Source organism: Symphalangus syndactylus, chromosome 7 (genome assembly GCF_028878055.3).
Source record: "Symphalangus syndactylus isolate Jambi chromosome 7, NHGRI_mSymSyn1-v2.1_pri, whole genome shotgun sequence".
In the NCBI taxonomy this organism is placed as follows: Eukaryota; Metazoa; Chordata; class Mammalia; order Primates; family Hylobatidae; genus Symphalangus; species Symphalangus syndactylus.
The window spans coordinates 112,037,254-112,053,879 of record NC_072429.2 but is presented as its reverse complement, the minus strand read 5'-3'; the positions used below and the strand labels follow the sequence as shown (position 1 = coordinate 112,053,879).

The 16,626-nt window shown below is 33.5% G+C and overlaps 1 protein-coding gene across 3 annotated transcripts in view; it reads left to right on the top strand.

The window, feature by feature from the left end:
• Positions 1 to 16,626, top strand: part of CSMD3 (CUB and Sushi multiple domains 3) — a 1,218,611-nt gene that overhangs the window by 111,145 nt on the left and 1,090,840 nt on the right. For all 3 annotated transcript variants that reach the window (XM_055287089.2, XM_055287087.2, XM_055287086.2), the window contains exon 2: positions 16,227 to 16,449. In XM_055287089.2, the coding sequence (XP_055143064.1) occupies positions 16,227 to 16,449 (223 nt within the window). The remainder of the gene's footprint in view (positions 1 to 16,226; positions 16,450 to 16,626) is intronic.

Here is a 16,626-nt window from a genome sequence, read left to right as displayed (position 1 = left end):
TATAATATTTTAATAATTATAAGTGCAGATACTAATTTACAAATAGCTGAATGTATCTATGCTAATACCAGAAAAAGTATAATTTACAGTGTGACCATTGATAGATATAAAGAAGGGTATTTCATAATGGTAGTCAAGTAAGCATATAACGACCATATAGTAATTTTAATTCTATTCACCTAATAACTTGTCCAAATATGTAGAGCAAAAACTGAAATAACAAGGAAGGGAAAATCTATGCAACAAAGATTTTTAATGAAGTTGCTCAGTAACAGATGAAAGAAACAGAAAAAAAATAGTAGATCGAATAACAATCTAAACACAATTTAAAAATTGGACCCAATTGGCATACATTCACCCAATAAAGGAAGAATATACATTATTTATGTTTACACTAGAAATTCACCAATATCAAATTATATTATTTCTCCCAAGAGAGGTAGACACTTTAGCAGTAAACATTTGTATGATGTTCTAAGATCAAAATTATCCTCTTCTGAAGAAAATAAAATAACTTAATGCATTTTTTGGTAACAACCTGAAATAGAGCCATGAAATCATGTTTCAAAAACATCCATTTGGGCCGGGCGCGGTGGCTCACGCTTGTAATCCCAGCACTTTGGGAGGCCGAGGCGGGCGGATCACGAGGTCAGGAGATCGAGACCACGGTGAAACCCCGTCTCTACTAAAAATACAAAAAAATTAGCCGGGCGTGGTGGCGGGCGCCTGTAGTCCCAGCTACTCGGAGAGGCTGAGGCAGGAGAATGGCGTGAACCCAGGAGGCGGAGCTTGCAGTGAGCCGAGATCGCGCCACTGCACTCCAGCCTGAGCGACAGAGCGAGACTGTCTCAAAAACAAAAAAAAAAACAACAAAAAAACATCCATTTGGCAGCATATTTGATACCTTTAGGCCATAGGCATTTTGTATCCTCAGACAAATTGATACTGGGATTTTCAATGTACTTATTTAAATTTGTATTTTCTAACTCAAAGACAATGAGGCAGTTATATTATGTAATGGAGCTCCATGGCAAACTATAATAATTATAGTATAACTATGAGGCAGAGGAAGAGAAAGGGACTATAACCCATAGTATTCATTATGTTTAAAATATTGTTCAAAGAAAGTTGTTAACATGCTTAATCTTTCAAATAGTTATTCTTGTTATTCTGTTATATAGATAAAGAATCTGAGGCATAATATGATTAAATGATTTGCACAAAGGAAGTGCTAAATTGTGAAATGAGAATGTCTGGCTTCAGAGTCGATTAATGGCTCATTGAAAATCTGTCATTTTCAATAAAATTATGAGCAACATTTTAAAGTGTAATTAAACAGACAAGTGTAGACCAGAAAATCTTAATAAGTCATATCTTAGAGAATACAAAATAAAATACAGTGATTTATTTTAGAGAAATGCAGCCAGGTCCAAATTCAGTAGTTTTAGTATATTTAGAGTCGTGCAAGCATCAATATGATCTAGTTTAAGAACATTATTCTAAAGAAAAACCCTATTATCAATCACACTCCATCCTACTCCACCACTTACCTCTGTGCAGTCCTAATCAACCACTAATCATTTTCTGTCTGCATAGATTTGCCTATTCTGGACATTTCATATGAACGGAACCATTCAGTATATATTATTTTATTACTGAATAATTCCACTTGGCATAATGTTCTTGAGTTCCATGTTGTTGCAAGTATCAGTGCTTTATTTTATTTTATCGTTAAATAGTATTCTATTGTGTGAATATACCACATTTTGTTTATCCCTTCATCAGTTCATGGAGATTCAACTTATTTTGGCTATTATAAATAATGCTACTATGAACATTCATACGCAAGTGGCGTATGGATATATGTTCTATTTCTCATAAGTATATGCCCAGTAATGGAATTTCTGAGTCAGATGGTACTCTATGTATAATCTATTGAGGAATTTGCAAATTATTTTCTAAATTGGCTGCACCATCTTACATTTTGAGATTTCTCACTCTATCATATCTTTGACAACAATTATAGATGTTCTAATGGTTATCTAGTGGTATCTCACTGTGATTTTAAGTTACATTTCTCGAGTTATTTTTAAGCATCTTTTCATACGCTCTTTTGTTTATATATTTTTACCAGGGTGACTACTAAAATGCTTAGCTTGTTTATTTCATTTTGTTGTTCTTTTTATTGTTGTTTTAAGAGTTATTTATATATTCTGAATAGAAGTATCTAATCAGATGTATAATTTGCTAATACTTTTTCCCATTCTGTGGGTTATTTCTTTCACTTTCCTTTTGTTGTTTACTGAAAATAAAAATTGCATATATTTATTGTCTACAACATGTTTTCAAATACATATTATGGAATGTCTAAACTGAGTTAATTAACATATGCATTACCTTACATACTTATCATTATTTTGTGGTAAAAACACTTAAAGTTTACTTCCTTAGCAAATTTCAAGAATATAATACATTGTTATTAACTATAGTCACCATGTTATACAATAGATCTCTTGAACTTATTTCTCCTAACTCAAAGATTGTATCTCTCTACCAACATCTCCAAAACTTCACTCCTGATCTTTCAGTTTCCTTATGGTATCATTTATAACACACAAAGCTTTTACTTTTGATAAAATCTAATTTATCTATTTTTTAAATTTTCTCTTGTGCTTTCAGTGTTAGATCTAAGCTATTACCTAAACCAAAGACATGAAGTTTTACTTCTATGTATTTTTCTAAGATTTTAATAATGTTAGCGATATATTTGTCCTATTGTCCTTTTTGACTTAATTTTTCTGTATGCTATGACGCTAGTGCTCATACTTTTGCATGTGCATATCCACTTGTCCCAGTTCCATTTGTTGAACAAACTATATTTTCTCAATTAAATTTTCTTGTCATCCTTATTAAAAATCTGTGGCCAGACTTGCTCTTCCAGGAATATGGCATAGACATACTTCTCTCCATTTCTCATGCTACAAACAACTAAAAACCCTCTGTGTTATATATAAAGCCAATATTGAGAGGTGGGGGAAAAAAGGCAGATTGACCAGTGAACCTGACATCTAAAGAACAACATTTTGCTAATTCTCTGGAATTTCCTTTTACTTCAAGTATCTCAGTCTCAGGCTTAAATAAGCCAGTAACTTGGAAATGACAGACACAGTCATAAAAAGCACCAATAAAAGCCTGCCTTCTCTACCCAAAGGACCAAGAAAATGGAAACACAGAAAGACAAAAAAAATTTGAGTTAATATATGTCCTATACCAGCCAAACAACACAGAAAAATATGTGGCTTCCACCTCTATCCACAACAAAAAAAGACTGAGTGGAGAGCTGGTACTTTCAGGCTTACCAGGCTACAAGAAAGTGTTCCAACACCCTCACTGTGGTGGTGCTTGAAAGCACCATCTCTGCTAGCCAGTAATGAGACCCCCCGTACTGCGGTGTCAGTGTAAGCACTGGATCCTGGACTTTCATACCCAATTCATAGTAACAAGGTGCTTCTTCTGCTTCCTGCTGGGGTGGTGTCAAAAGAGATCTAGTGTTCAGAGTGATCACCAGCACCCAATTACAACATTGTGACTCCCTGGGTTGTTAATGGAGGCCAGTTAGGAAACATGGACTTCTCCTTCGACCTGACAACAATGAGGTAATCCTCCCCTTCCCATTCCACTGCTGGGGTAGACTCCGAAAAAGACTCATACACTGAAACGTAATACAATCCAGAGTTCCTTAGCATAATATGAAAATATCCCTATTGCAGTTAAAAAACTCATTTGTCATACAAAAAACCAACAAGATATCAAACTAAGTAAAAAAAAATTGGATGCCAACCCTAGATGACAGAGATTTTAAAATTATCTCACAGCAGTATTTTTTAAATTAAGGCATGCACATTTTTTAGACTAAATGCTATTGCACACTTAATAGAATCTAGTATAGTGTAAATTTAACTTTTGTATGCACTGGGAAACCAAAACGTTCATGACTCACTTTATTGCAATATTTACTTTATTACTGTGGTTTGGAATTGAACCCACAGTATCTCTGAGGTATGTCTATATACGATCCTGCCATCAGCAAATATTTGTATTTCTTTCTTTGCTGTATGGTTGCATTTTATTTATTTTTTTCTTATCTAATTTCTCTGGCTAGAACCTCAAGTATAAGGTTAAATACAAGTGGCGAGGATGAATATCCTCGTTCTGTTCCTGAGCTTAGAGGAAAAGCCCTGTCTTTTACCATTAAATTTGATGGTGGTCGTCAGTTTAACATAGCTGTTCTTTATCAGGTTGAAGATGTTCCATTCTATTTTTAGTTTATTGAATGGTTTTACTCTAAAAAGCATGCTGAATTTTGTAAACTATATATTCTTTTTCTATTGGGGTACTAAGTGGATTTTGTCCTTTATTCCATTAATATGTTGTTATATTAATTGATTTCAGAATGTTAGGTTTAGTTTTGCATTCCTGGGTAAATCTCATTTGGTTATTATGTGTGATTATTTTTTTATTTTGCCGAATTCAGTTTTCTAGTATTTCATCAAGGATATTTTTATAAATATTCATTAGGAATATTGGTCTGTGGAATTTTTATCTCACATTGTCTTTGTTTTTTGGTATCAGAGCAAGATGGTTTTTAAAATTCGTTGGGAAGTGTTTCTTCCTCTTTTATTTTGTGGAAGAGTTTGTGAAAAGTTGGTATTAATTTTTTATGTGTTTAGTAAAACCAATGAAGCTTTTTGGGCCTAGGATTTTCTTTGTACAATTTTTTTTTTAGTCACACATTCAATCTCTTATTGTAGTTCTATTCATATTTTATAATTCTTCTTCAGTTTATAGTTTGGGCCATTCTAGGAATTTGTTCATTTCATTTGAATACTCTAACTTTTTAATTCATAGAATTCCTTATAACCTTTATTTCTGTAAGGCTGGTAGTTATGTGCTCTCTATTATTCTTGATTTTAGTAACTTGTCTTCTCTCTTTTTGTTTTTGGTTAGTCTACATAAAGTTTTGTCAATTTGCTGATCTTTTGAAACAATCAACGTTTGGTTTTGAGAACAAAATTTTTTCTGTTGTCTTTGTATTTTCTATTTCATTTATATCTCCTTTGTTGGGTGCGGTGTTCTATAGATGTTAGTGGGGCTTAGTTGGCTTCTGGTCTTGCTTGAGTATTTTATATCTTTGCTGATATTCTGCTTTGTTGTTATATCCATTACTGAAAGCAGAGAATTAAAGGCTCCAACTATTATTATTTTTGAAGTATATACTTATGCCTTCAATTCTGCCATTTTTTCCATGTATTTTGAGGATCTTTTGTTAGGTACAAATATTTTCATGTTTTTTTTTATTAATATGGACTACTATATGACTATAAAAGTATTCATTTACCTCTGTAACAATTTTTGTGTTGTCTATTTGGTATGATATGAGGTTAGCCACTCCAGCTCAATTTTCATAACTGCTTCCATATTATATATTTTGCCATCCTTTTATTTTACTTTCATTTGTTTTATGTCTTTGTACCTAAAATATGTCTCTTGAATAATAATTTTCATCCATCTAGCAATACCTATCATTTAATTGGAGTGTTTATTCCATTTATATTTGATGTTATTACTGACAAGGCAGAACTTATTCTTGTCATTTTGCTATTTGTTTACTGTACGCCTTATATGTTTGTTCTTTCCTTTCATTACTACCTCATTGTTTTTGTTAAATACTTTCTAGTGTACAATTTTAATTCCTCTGTTGTTTCTTCCAGTATATTTTTGAGGTATTTTCTTATTTGTAGTGCTGTGGATTACAATTAGCTTCTTACTTCAACATTCTAGTTCAGATTAATACTAACTTAATTTCTAAAACAGACAGAATATTTGCAGCAATCTGCTTTCATTCTCTCCTCATTTTTATAGTAGCATTTTATTATCAAATGTTATATCTATACATTATAAACTATTCAGAAATGTCTTATAATTACTGTTTTTGCAGTTTAAAAATTATATAGGAAAATAAAACAGTTAAAATATACATTTTTTGTTGTCTTCATGTTCACCTAGGTAGCTGCTTTACTGGTACTCTTTATTTATGTAGATTTGAATTGCTGCATCATGCTTTTGCATTTCAGCCCGAAGGACTCATTTTAATTTTTCTTGTAAGACAGGTCAGATAGTGATGCAATTTAGCAGTTTTTATTTTTTTCAAATGTCATTATTTCTCCTTCATTTTTGAGAGCCTTTTTGGTTATAGATTTTCTTGTTAACGTTCTCTTGTTTTCATTCCTTTAAACATGTAATTCTACAACTTTTGGCCTTAATCGTTGTTAATCTTTTATATGCTTGATTTATTTTTCCTCTTTGCTGCTTTCAAGATTCTCACTTTGTCTTTCAACAGTTTCACTGTGACGCGTCTGGGTGTGGATCTCCATATGTTATTTTTCCTGGATGTGTAGATTAATATTTTGAAATCATATTTGAAAGTATTTGACCACTGTTTTTTTTTCCCCCAAATATCATTGCTGTCCTCACCTCTTGCATCTTCTTCTGGGACTTCAATTATGCAGATCTTGGTATGTATAATGTTGTCCCAAAAGTCTCTGAGGCTCTCCTTATTCATGTTCATTATTTTCTGTTTATGTTCCCTAGAGAGGATAATCTCATTGAATTATCTTCAAGTTTACTGATTCTTCTTCGTGAACTTCAAATTTCTTGCTTAATTCCTTTAGTGAATTTTTCATTTTTCAATTATTTAACTTTTCAACTGCAGAATTTCCATCTGGTTATTTTAAGTTAATTTCTCATTAATAGTATTATTTATTTGGTGAGACATTATTTGTACATTTTCAATTAATTCCTTATTTATTTATTTTCGTTCTTTAAACATACTTGTAGTAGCTAACTTAAAATCTTTGTCATATATGTCCAATTTCTGAACTTCGAAAATAGTTTCTAACCACTGATTTTTAAAATGAGCCATACTTTACAGTTTCTTAAAATGTGTCATAATTTTTGTTGAAAACATGATATTTTAGTGCAGGAAGTGGTGGCTCGCAGCTGTAATCCCAGCATTTTGGGAGTCTAAGGTGGATGGATCAGTTGAGTCCAGGAATTTGAGCCTAGCCTGGGCAACATGATGAAATTCCATCTCTACAAAAAAATACAAAAATTAGCTGTGCATGGTGGAGCATGCCTGTAGTCCCTGGTACTTGGGAGGCTGAAATGGGAGGATGGCTTGAGCCTGGGAAGGTTGAGGCTGCCGTGAGTCATTATCATGCCACTGTACTCCAGCCTGGGCGACAGTGAGACCCTGTATCAAAAAAAAAAAAAAAAAAAAGAAAGAAAGAAAGAAAGAAAACATGGTATTTTAAATACTAGAATGTACCATCAGTGGAAATCATATTCTCACCCTTCCAGGTTTTGTTGCCTGTACCTGTTTTTCGTTGTTTTGATATTTGTTCACTTATTGACTTTCGTAGGTTAATTCTGTAAAGTCTGTATTCTTTCTAGGGCATGGCTAACCTAGCCTCTGCTCAGTTAGCAAATTATAGGTCAGATACTTCCTCAAATATCATAAGCAAATCAATACATCTTTCGTCTTATCCCAAAAGCTTTTCTCTCTGGTGTGTTTGTGTGTATGTGTGTGTGTGTGTCTGTGTGTTTGGGCACAACTTCAACATTATAACAATTTACAAGTTTGTCTTAGCTTTCACTTCTTTTTTAGGCAGGATCTCAGGTCATCCGTAAGTGAGAGACTGGTTCACTCTCAGCTTAGCATTCACACAGGCCTGCACATGCACATAACCTTGTGAATATGGTAGAGCTTTTCAAAGCCCCCTGTGAGCACGTCTTTCCCCAGACCTTCCTTTTATGTTTTGGCCAGGCTCTTGTTCCAATTTACACAGCAGCTTCAGGCAGTTGCAATGTTAAACAATTGTTTCAACTTTTTTTTTTTTTTAAACAAATGAGCTGGAGATAGGGCTCTAACCATGGAGAAATCTCCATGTCAGGCGAAATAACAGCAACATGTGCAAATTGAGTTTTCCAGGGGAATGCAAGATAGGTTAAATAACGACAGTCTTCTGGGCAAGGGGAAAGGAATGCATTGAGGAGCACCAAATCTGGTCTCTTCCCCCTGGTTGCTGAGAGGCTGTTTTGCACAGCTACCAGGGATGGGAGGCTGCTGATTTTGAAGGCTCCTACTGGGAAGAGGGGAATGGGAGTAGTTGAGTTACAGTGCTATATTCCATGCCATTATTAGTAAGGTTCAGCAGTTTTTCTTGAAAAAAACACCCCTTATATTAATTCCAGATTTGGGATAAATCCCATAGCTCTGGAAAAAATAGATTTTGACCATTTTTGCCAGTATATTTGTTGCTTTTAATGCATGGGACTCTATATGGAGGCCTCCCCTCTGCCATTCCAGAAGTACCACCAAATACAAGTCATTTTATTCAAAAAGTAATATGTTGTCACTAATTATCCTATTCCACATATATTCTCATAAAATGAGAAAGTGTAATTAATATAGTCCTCGTAACAGCAGGATGTCAGCTGCCCAATTAAAAATAAAGAAAATCACAGAAAAATACTACTCTCTAATTTGAAATACTTTAGGTTTTATAAGTCAGTAGTATTTTATATAAGCTCTTGGGTGGCAGTGGGAAATCCAGCTGGGACTTAGACTTCTTGAAGCTATCCAATTATGTTTGACATAATTCATTATATTCTTTCTCAAACTTTCAAACTTAGGTACAAACTAAGGAAATAATTTTTACTTTCTGAGTTAATTTGTATTTCCATCATTAATGCCATCTTTTTATTGAGTGATTCCTAGATTTTTCCTATAATATATAAGACTGAATTGACTCAAATATCAAAAGGTTTAAGCTTAAAATGTCATTCTCATGAATTTGGAATGGGTTATAAACTTTATAAAATTAACTGAACTGTATAGAATTAATTTTGTGTGAAAATAAGAAACAATAAAATCAGAAGGACACAGTGGCATAAATGTCTGAAATAAAGTTTACTTAATAGTAGCAGATAATTTGTATTAGTTAATAATTCAGAGATCCAAATGAGGAGACATACACTAATAAGTTTTATAGATAAAACACTTACACATTTCTTCATCTTTAAAATGTAGAGCGTACTAATATGTACCTCACAAGCTTATTGCAGAGATTTAATAAAATAATATATGTTCCTTGACAATAGAAATCTCAGAATAAATGAATACTCTGGAGGCAGCTTTTGCTGTTGCTTCTTGTTATTTAATTTGTAGACAAATCAGTTACCCTGATTAAAAAAAAAACTATGTTATTATTATTGTAGATGTTATAGTGAGGATCATCAAGAAAAAAAACTAGAAATAATGGGATCTTAATATAATTAATATAACAACATGGTCACTTTAAAAAGACAAGATGGTATCTGCGCTAGCAGGATTTATAATCAACTGAACTCTATCAACAAGTTCAAAGAAGGACTGTCAGAAACAAGGGGGCTTTTTCACTTATTGAACTATAAAATGTGGAATCTAAGATGTGAACATTAGCATTACTCATTGTAATTATATCCCATAAGGTAAATACCACTGCATTCTGGAGATAACCATGAAAAAGTAGCCAAGTTAGGTGTTATGAAACATTTTAAATATACACATAATCCCTCTTATTTAAAATAGGTGTTTTTACTTCTTTTTTCTAAATTAATTGTAAATATCTTATAATTTAAGATGTCTTCTTATTTGGATTTGCTATATAGAGAAATAGGAAGAAATATTGGCACTGTAGTTTTTCATCTCACACTCTGTGAGTTTATTTATTGTAAGTCTACCCTGATGGACGGACACCTCACTCTCTGTCACTTATTCCATTTCTCATAATCTGAGGCTAAGATCTACACTTGGAATTATGACACATTCACTTAGGAAACTTTCTGTGACCGAGAGACCCTTTTAGGAGACAGCAGGTGAGTCTGCCTAAACAAACTCTTGTGGCATTGCATTCCAATACTTTTTCTACAATGACTGCGTATAGAACTCTTTTCTACCCTACAACTCTTTTCATCAATGGGGAATTGCAGGATGAGGAATAGACTGAGAAACTTGAGTGTAAGACTGTATTAGTCTGTTTTCTTCCTGCTGATAAAGACATACCCGAGACTCAGCAATTTACAAAGAAAGAGGTTTAATGAACTTACAGTTTCACATGGCTGGGGAGGCCTCACAATCATGGTGGAAGGCAAGGAGGAAAAAGTCATATCTTACGTGGATGGCAGCAAGTAAAGAGAAGAGAGTTTATGCAGAGAAACTGCCTCTTATAATACCATTAGTTCTTCTGAGACGTATTCACTCTCATGAGAACAGCATGGGAAAGACCTGCCCCCATGATTCAATTACCTCTCACTGGGCACCTCCCACAACATGTGGGAATTCAAGGTGAGATTTGGGTGGGGACACAGCCAAATCATGTTATTCTGCCTCTGGCGCCTCCCAAATACTATGTCCTCATATTTCAAAACCAATCATGCCTTCCCAACAGTCTCCCAAAGTCTTAAGTCATTTCAGCATTAACTCAAAAGTCCATAGTCCAAAGTCTCACCTGACACAAGGCAAGTCCTTTCCGTCTGTGATCTTGTAAAATCAAAAGCAAGTTAGTTACTTCCTAGATATGATGACAGTGAGACCCAAGTCATAGAAAATTTAGTTACCTTTCAAGTGTAAATACACTGTTAATTTCAAGTGTACATTAAAAGATAAGGTCTGAAAAACATAATATATGGCATTTAGAAATTGTAAAACATGAATCTATGAAAAAGTTGCAATGCCAGTTTTTGAGGGGAGTTTTCCATATACATCATACTGACTTAATTTAGATTTAGTTTTACTTCTATATGTTCTCATAGCAAAGTGTGCACACCCAAATCATAATACTTTCTGTATTTCATAGCAATGGCCTAAATGTCCTGCTATCTCATGTTTTAGATTGTCAGCTGCCAGAAGACAAGCTGGGACAATGTTCTTTGTATCGTTTTACCCTTAAGGCATGAAATATGTGATGAATAGATGAATGAATATAGGAAAACAATCATCAGAGGAGATGAGAAAAAGGAGGTCGATGTTCCACATGTACTATAAAGAACAATAAGGAATTGTGAATTTATGAAAACAATGAGCAAGAATAACCAAAGCTGTTTCATTTAGAAATGTATTTACAAAGGCAAATATAGGTTCCAAGTGAATCACAATAGTAATCAGCAAAATTACAATAGCAATTACAAGAGTAAGTACTTAATAGTTATCAGAGAAATGCAAAAGAAAATAGTATGATAGTATGATAACTTTTTTTTGCCTTGCAAAATTTGCCTTTTAGCTTCTTGACATTGGCTTTGGAAATTAATTTTGATACCACTCCAAAAAGCTCAAGCTACAAAAACTAAATAAACAGAACAACATTAAACTAAAAACCTTAGGAACAATAAAGGAAACAATCAACAAAATAATAGGCAACTTATGGGCTATGGAAAATATTTTCAAACCACACTTTTGTTAAGGGGTTAATATATCCAGAATTATAAAGAATTCTTATAACTCAATAGCAGAAAAAACAATAACCTGATTTTAAAAATGGGCAAAAGACCTGAACAGGCATTTCTCCCAAGAAGATATAAAAATGGCAAAAAGTTATATGAAAAGATGCTCAACATCATTAATCTTTAAAGAAACGCAAATTTAAACCACTATAAGATATTGCCTTACTCCCGTAAGTATGATTATTATCAAAAAGATGAGATGACAAATGTTGTCAGGGATGTGGAGAAAAGGAAACCCTAGTACACTATTGGCGGGAATGTAAATTAGTACAGCCATTATGAAAAAACTGTATGGAGGTTCCTAAATAAATTAAAAATATTATATTAATAAAACCACTATATGACCCAGCAACTCCTCTTCCAGGTATATACCAAAATGAGATACAATAACCACCATGTAAAAATATCTGCACTCCCATGTTTTTTGCAGCATTATTCACAATAGTCAAAATGTGGAAACAGCTTAGATACACAGTGAGAGATAAATTGATAAAGAAAATGAAATGTATATACATACATACTAACACACAAAATGGAATTTTATTCAGCCTTAAAAAGGGAATATAGATCCCTTTTTATATATACACAATGGAATATATTTTATATACACACACACACACACACACACACACACAAATCTTATTCAGCCTTAAAAAAGGAAATCCCACCATGTGCTACAACCTGGATGGACTTAGAACACTTAGAGGACATTACGCTAAGTGAAATAAGCCAGGCACAAAAATAAAAATATTGGAAGATATCACTTATATGTGGAATATATTTTTTTAAAAAGCTTAAGTACACACAGATAGTCAATGAAAACAGTGATTTCCATAGGTTAGCAGGAGTAAAGGGAAGAGAAAGTGGGGAGCTATAGGTCATATAGTAGATATGTAGGATGAACAAATTTAGAGGCCTGATGTACCACATTAGGAGTAAAGTTAATGAAATTGTAAGGATTTTTGTTAAATAAGTATATTTTAGCTGCTCTTGTCACACAAAAAAGTAACTATGTGAGATGATAGCTACAGTAATCTATTTCACTATGGTAACCACTTTACTCTGTATGTATTCCACGGCATCAAGTTGCAAATTTCAAATAAACATGATAAAATTTCTTAGAAAGCAAAAGTGAAAAACAAAATTTGCCTTTCAAAAATATCTAATGTTGCCAGAATTAGGGTTGAGGGTGAAAAACACTTCAACAATGGTGACAGAAACATAAATTTTCATATTTATTAAGTATGGTTTCACTGTATCTATATAAATTTTCAGCAACCTCATTTCTAGGATTCCACCTTAGGAGGTATCAAGCAAGTGCACAAGGATATATGCCTTTTGTGCACAAAAGATATATACTTTGTACAAGGATATGTGTACAAAGTTGTTTTTACAGAGTTGCTCATTAGACCTTTGTAACCATAAAAATGAAGTTATCATTAGGAGAATGGTAAAATAAATTATATTATAGGCATACTATATGCTGCATAGCTATGAAGTCTTTCAGAGAAGAATGTAGTAGGAGTCTACATCTGTACCCAGAAGAATGCCAGTGATTTTTTTAAATAGATATAACAATTCAGAAAAATATGCATAATATGACTGACACCACTTGAAAAATAATATAGAATGGATATCTGCTTGTGCCTAGGAAAGGCCTAGTAAGAAAAACACTGTGCTGTTAAAAATGACCAACCGTGTGAAGCATAAATGAATGAGGGAGGATATTTTGCTTTATAATGTTTACTTCTGATTTTCAGATTTTTAAAGTAAAAAAACTTAAACCTCCTTTTTGGAAAAAATGTACTTTATTATAGAGAATAATGCTATGTTTAATCTAACTTCGTGATAAACAAAAACAAAAATAAAAAGAACAATACAGATAAGGAAGTTTAAATATAGGTGTAATTCCTAATTTGTCTAAAAATAAAAGTACTTGAAATGCATGAATCAGCAGGCCCTTGAAGAATGAGTGGACAAAACTGAGCAGGTTATTTTAAGACATATGTCCTTTTTCTAAAACTATCAGGGTTATGGGGCTGGAGAGTATATAAAACAGCCCATAGATCAGATTGTAGCTGAAGGGATTCATGCTTGCCTTTAGTTATAAAGTTCAAATTGGAAGCTGTTCAGGCAGAAAACTAATAGAAATGGGTGATAGCTAATTAACCTAAGGCTTCAAAGTAATTGCTCTGCAAGAAGCAATTTAAAAAGAGACCTTTTAGTTATTTATTTATTTTTGAAAATCATAAAATGCCCTATTTGACTTTTGGTGCATGAGCAAAATTATCTGAATATACACAAATATTGATTTTTTTTTTTAAACCTTTTCTACCTGATCCAACTTCTTGGTCAATTTTCAAAGAGGCAAAATGATAACAAGAACTATGCTTTATAGCACATAAACATACCAAATATCCCAGGCTTAAGACTTTGCCATATGGTGAGATATAGGAAAAGATCCCTGTAGTAAATTTTGCTCAGAGGATAGGATTATATTGGTCAACCAAGCCCTGAACCACATTTCTCATCACTGGAGTCAGCAGAGTCAGCTGCTCCAAAGTATGTAGCTGTTTTGGCCTGTCCAGTGGCTCACTCCTGTAATCCCAGAATTTTGGGAGGCCGAGGCCGGTGTTTTACTTTAGGTCAGGAGTTCGAAATCAGCCTTGCCAATGTGGTGAAACCCCGTCTCTACTAAAAGTACAAAAATTAGCTGGGTGTGGTGGCGTATGCCTGTAATCCCAGCTACTCGGGAGGCTGAGGCAGGAGAATCACTTGAACCCAGGAGGCGGAGGTTGCAGTGAGCCGAGATCATGCCACCACACTATAGCCTGGGCGACAGAGCAAGATTCCATCTCAAAAAAAAACCAAAAAACAAAACAAAAAAAGTATATAGCTGTTTGATAGAGAAGTGGCTTCCCTGGCAAAAACAAGGTGCTATTGTGAAAAGAATGTGGAATAAATGTACAACATCCCAAATCAACCACTATCTGCCACAATCTACAACTCTGGCTTCTGAGGACTTCTATTCAGCAGTCCTCTTACTTTTAAAAAGTATCCATACTTATATAAAATATATTCATTTCTTCCCAAAGAGAGGAGCCCCAAATTTCTTGCATTTCTATGCCAGTTCCAAACATAGATGCTTTGGGTAGTATCAAGTTCTCTCCCTCAAATTAGCTTGATATCTCTGATTTACAGCTTTCTGGCACTTCAGCTTCCTGTAGGACTCACGTATAAAGATAATAACATCTGGGTGAAGAGGTTCTCATGAGTACTTCTGATCCTGTTTAACCGCTTCTAAATGCAAGTTTTATTAGCATGCAGTCTACATAAATAATGGGACCATCTTCACTTACTGTTGTATTAATCTTAGGTTTTTACATTACAGAATATGCTACAGAATATTATATATTTGAAGAGGCCAGGCATGGTGGCTCACGCCTGTAATCTCAGCACTTCGGGAAACCGAGGCGGGTGGATCACCTGAGGTCAGGAGTTCAAGAGCAGCCTGGCCAACATGGTGAAACCCCGTCTCAACTACAAATACAAAAATTAGCCCGGCGTGGTGGTGCACGTCTGTAATTCCAGCTACTCAGGAGGTTGAGGCTAGAGAATCGCTTGAACCCAGGAGGCAGAGGTTGCAGTGAGCCGACATCTCGCCACTGCACTACAGCCTGGGTGACAGAAGAAAATTCTGTCTCAAAAAATATATTTATATTTAATATATATATTTGATATATATTTAATATACATTTGATATACATTTGATATATATTTAATATATATTTGATATATATATTTGAGATATATATTTAATATATATGCCTGATATATATATATATATATATATGTATATTTGAAGAGACAAATTGCTGAAGAAATATAGTAAGTTTTCTAGGTATCTCCAGGACTCATGCTATCAGTAACTTAGACTTTCCATGGAACAAATACAGAAGTTCTTAAGATGGGTGCTGTCAGTTGTCCAAGATCCATTTATTTAACGTATTTTTGTCCTGACCTTCGGATTCACTCTGATGTAGTTCATCATGGACTAAATATTTTAATGAAAGGTAGAGCCATTTCATAGAATTAAAAAAATTCTTCTTCTATAATCAGGGTGAGACATTTTCCTAAAGCATGTGAGCTACAGGGTAGAGATCTGAATATGTCAAAAAAAGCTAGTATGTGTTGCCAAGAAAAAATGGAGTTAATTCTTTGGGACCCAAAATGCAGACAAAGATCTTTAAAATGTCAATGTTGTTTATGAGCTTCCACAATGAGATTTAAAACTCTTTGAGGAAAGATACCGTGTTCTAGGATTGTGTTTGTCTATAGGAACCTGTAATGGATAATGAATCAGATGTATGAAGATAATTTTATTTCATCAACTGCTTTATAATTATTTGCCTCAGTATGTATTATAAATGATAAATCTTCTATTATTTTGTTTCTTATATTTTACATATATATTTGTATATAGTGCCCAGCTCTTAAACTGCCATTTATAAAATTATTGCTAACTTTGGTCTTGGAAATGCAATAGACTTTCAAAATAATATTATCTCCTGGATTGTTCTTGATTTATATAATATTAATGTTTGTTTATTTGTCTTTTGTTGCAGGATTTATTTATACATGTGGTGGAACTTTAAAAGGACTTAATGGCACTATAGAAAGCCCTGGTTTTCCATATGGATATCCAAATGGTGCAAACTGTACGTGGGTAATAATAGCAGAAGAACGAAATAGAATACAAATTGTTTTTCAGTCATTTGCTCTAGAAGAAGAATACGACTACTTATCATTATATGATGGACATCCTCATCCTACAAACTTTAGGACAAGGTTAGTGTGTTTTGAGTGGAAGACTGGAGAAAAAATATTTTCTGGGTAAAAGTAGTTTATTTTACAAAAGATGCTTAACCTTTGTGATGCAATTATAATAAAGTTGTATTCACCATCTAATTATTATTTATTTGGAAATATATCACCCCATGAGCAAATTAGCTTGGTGTCTCTGAT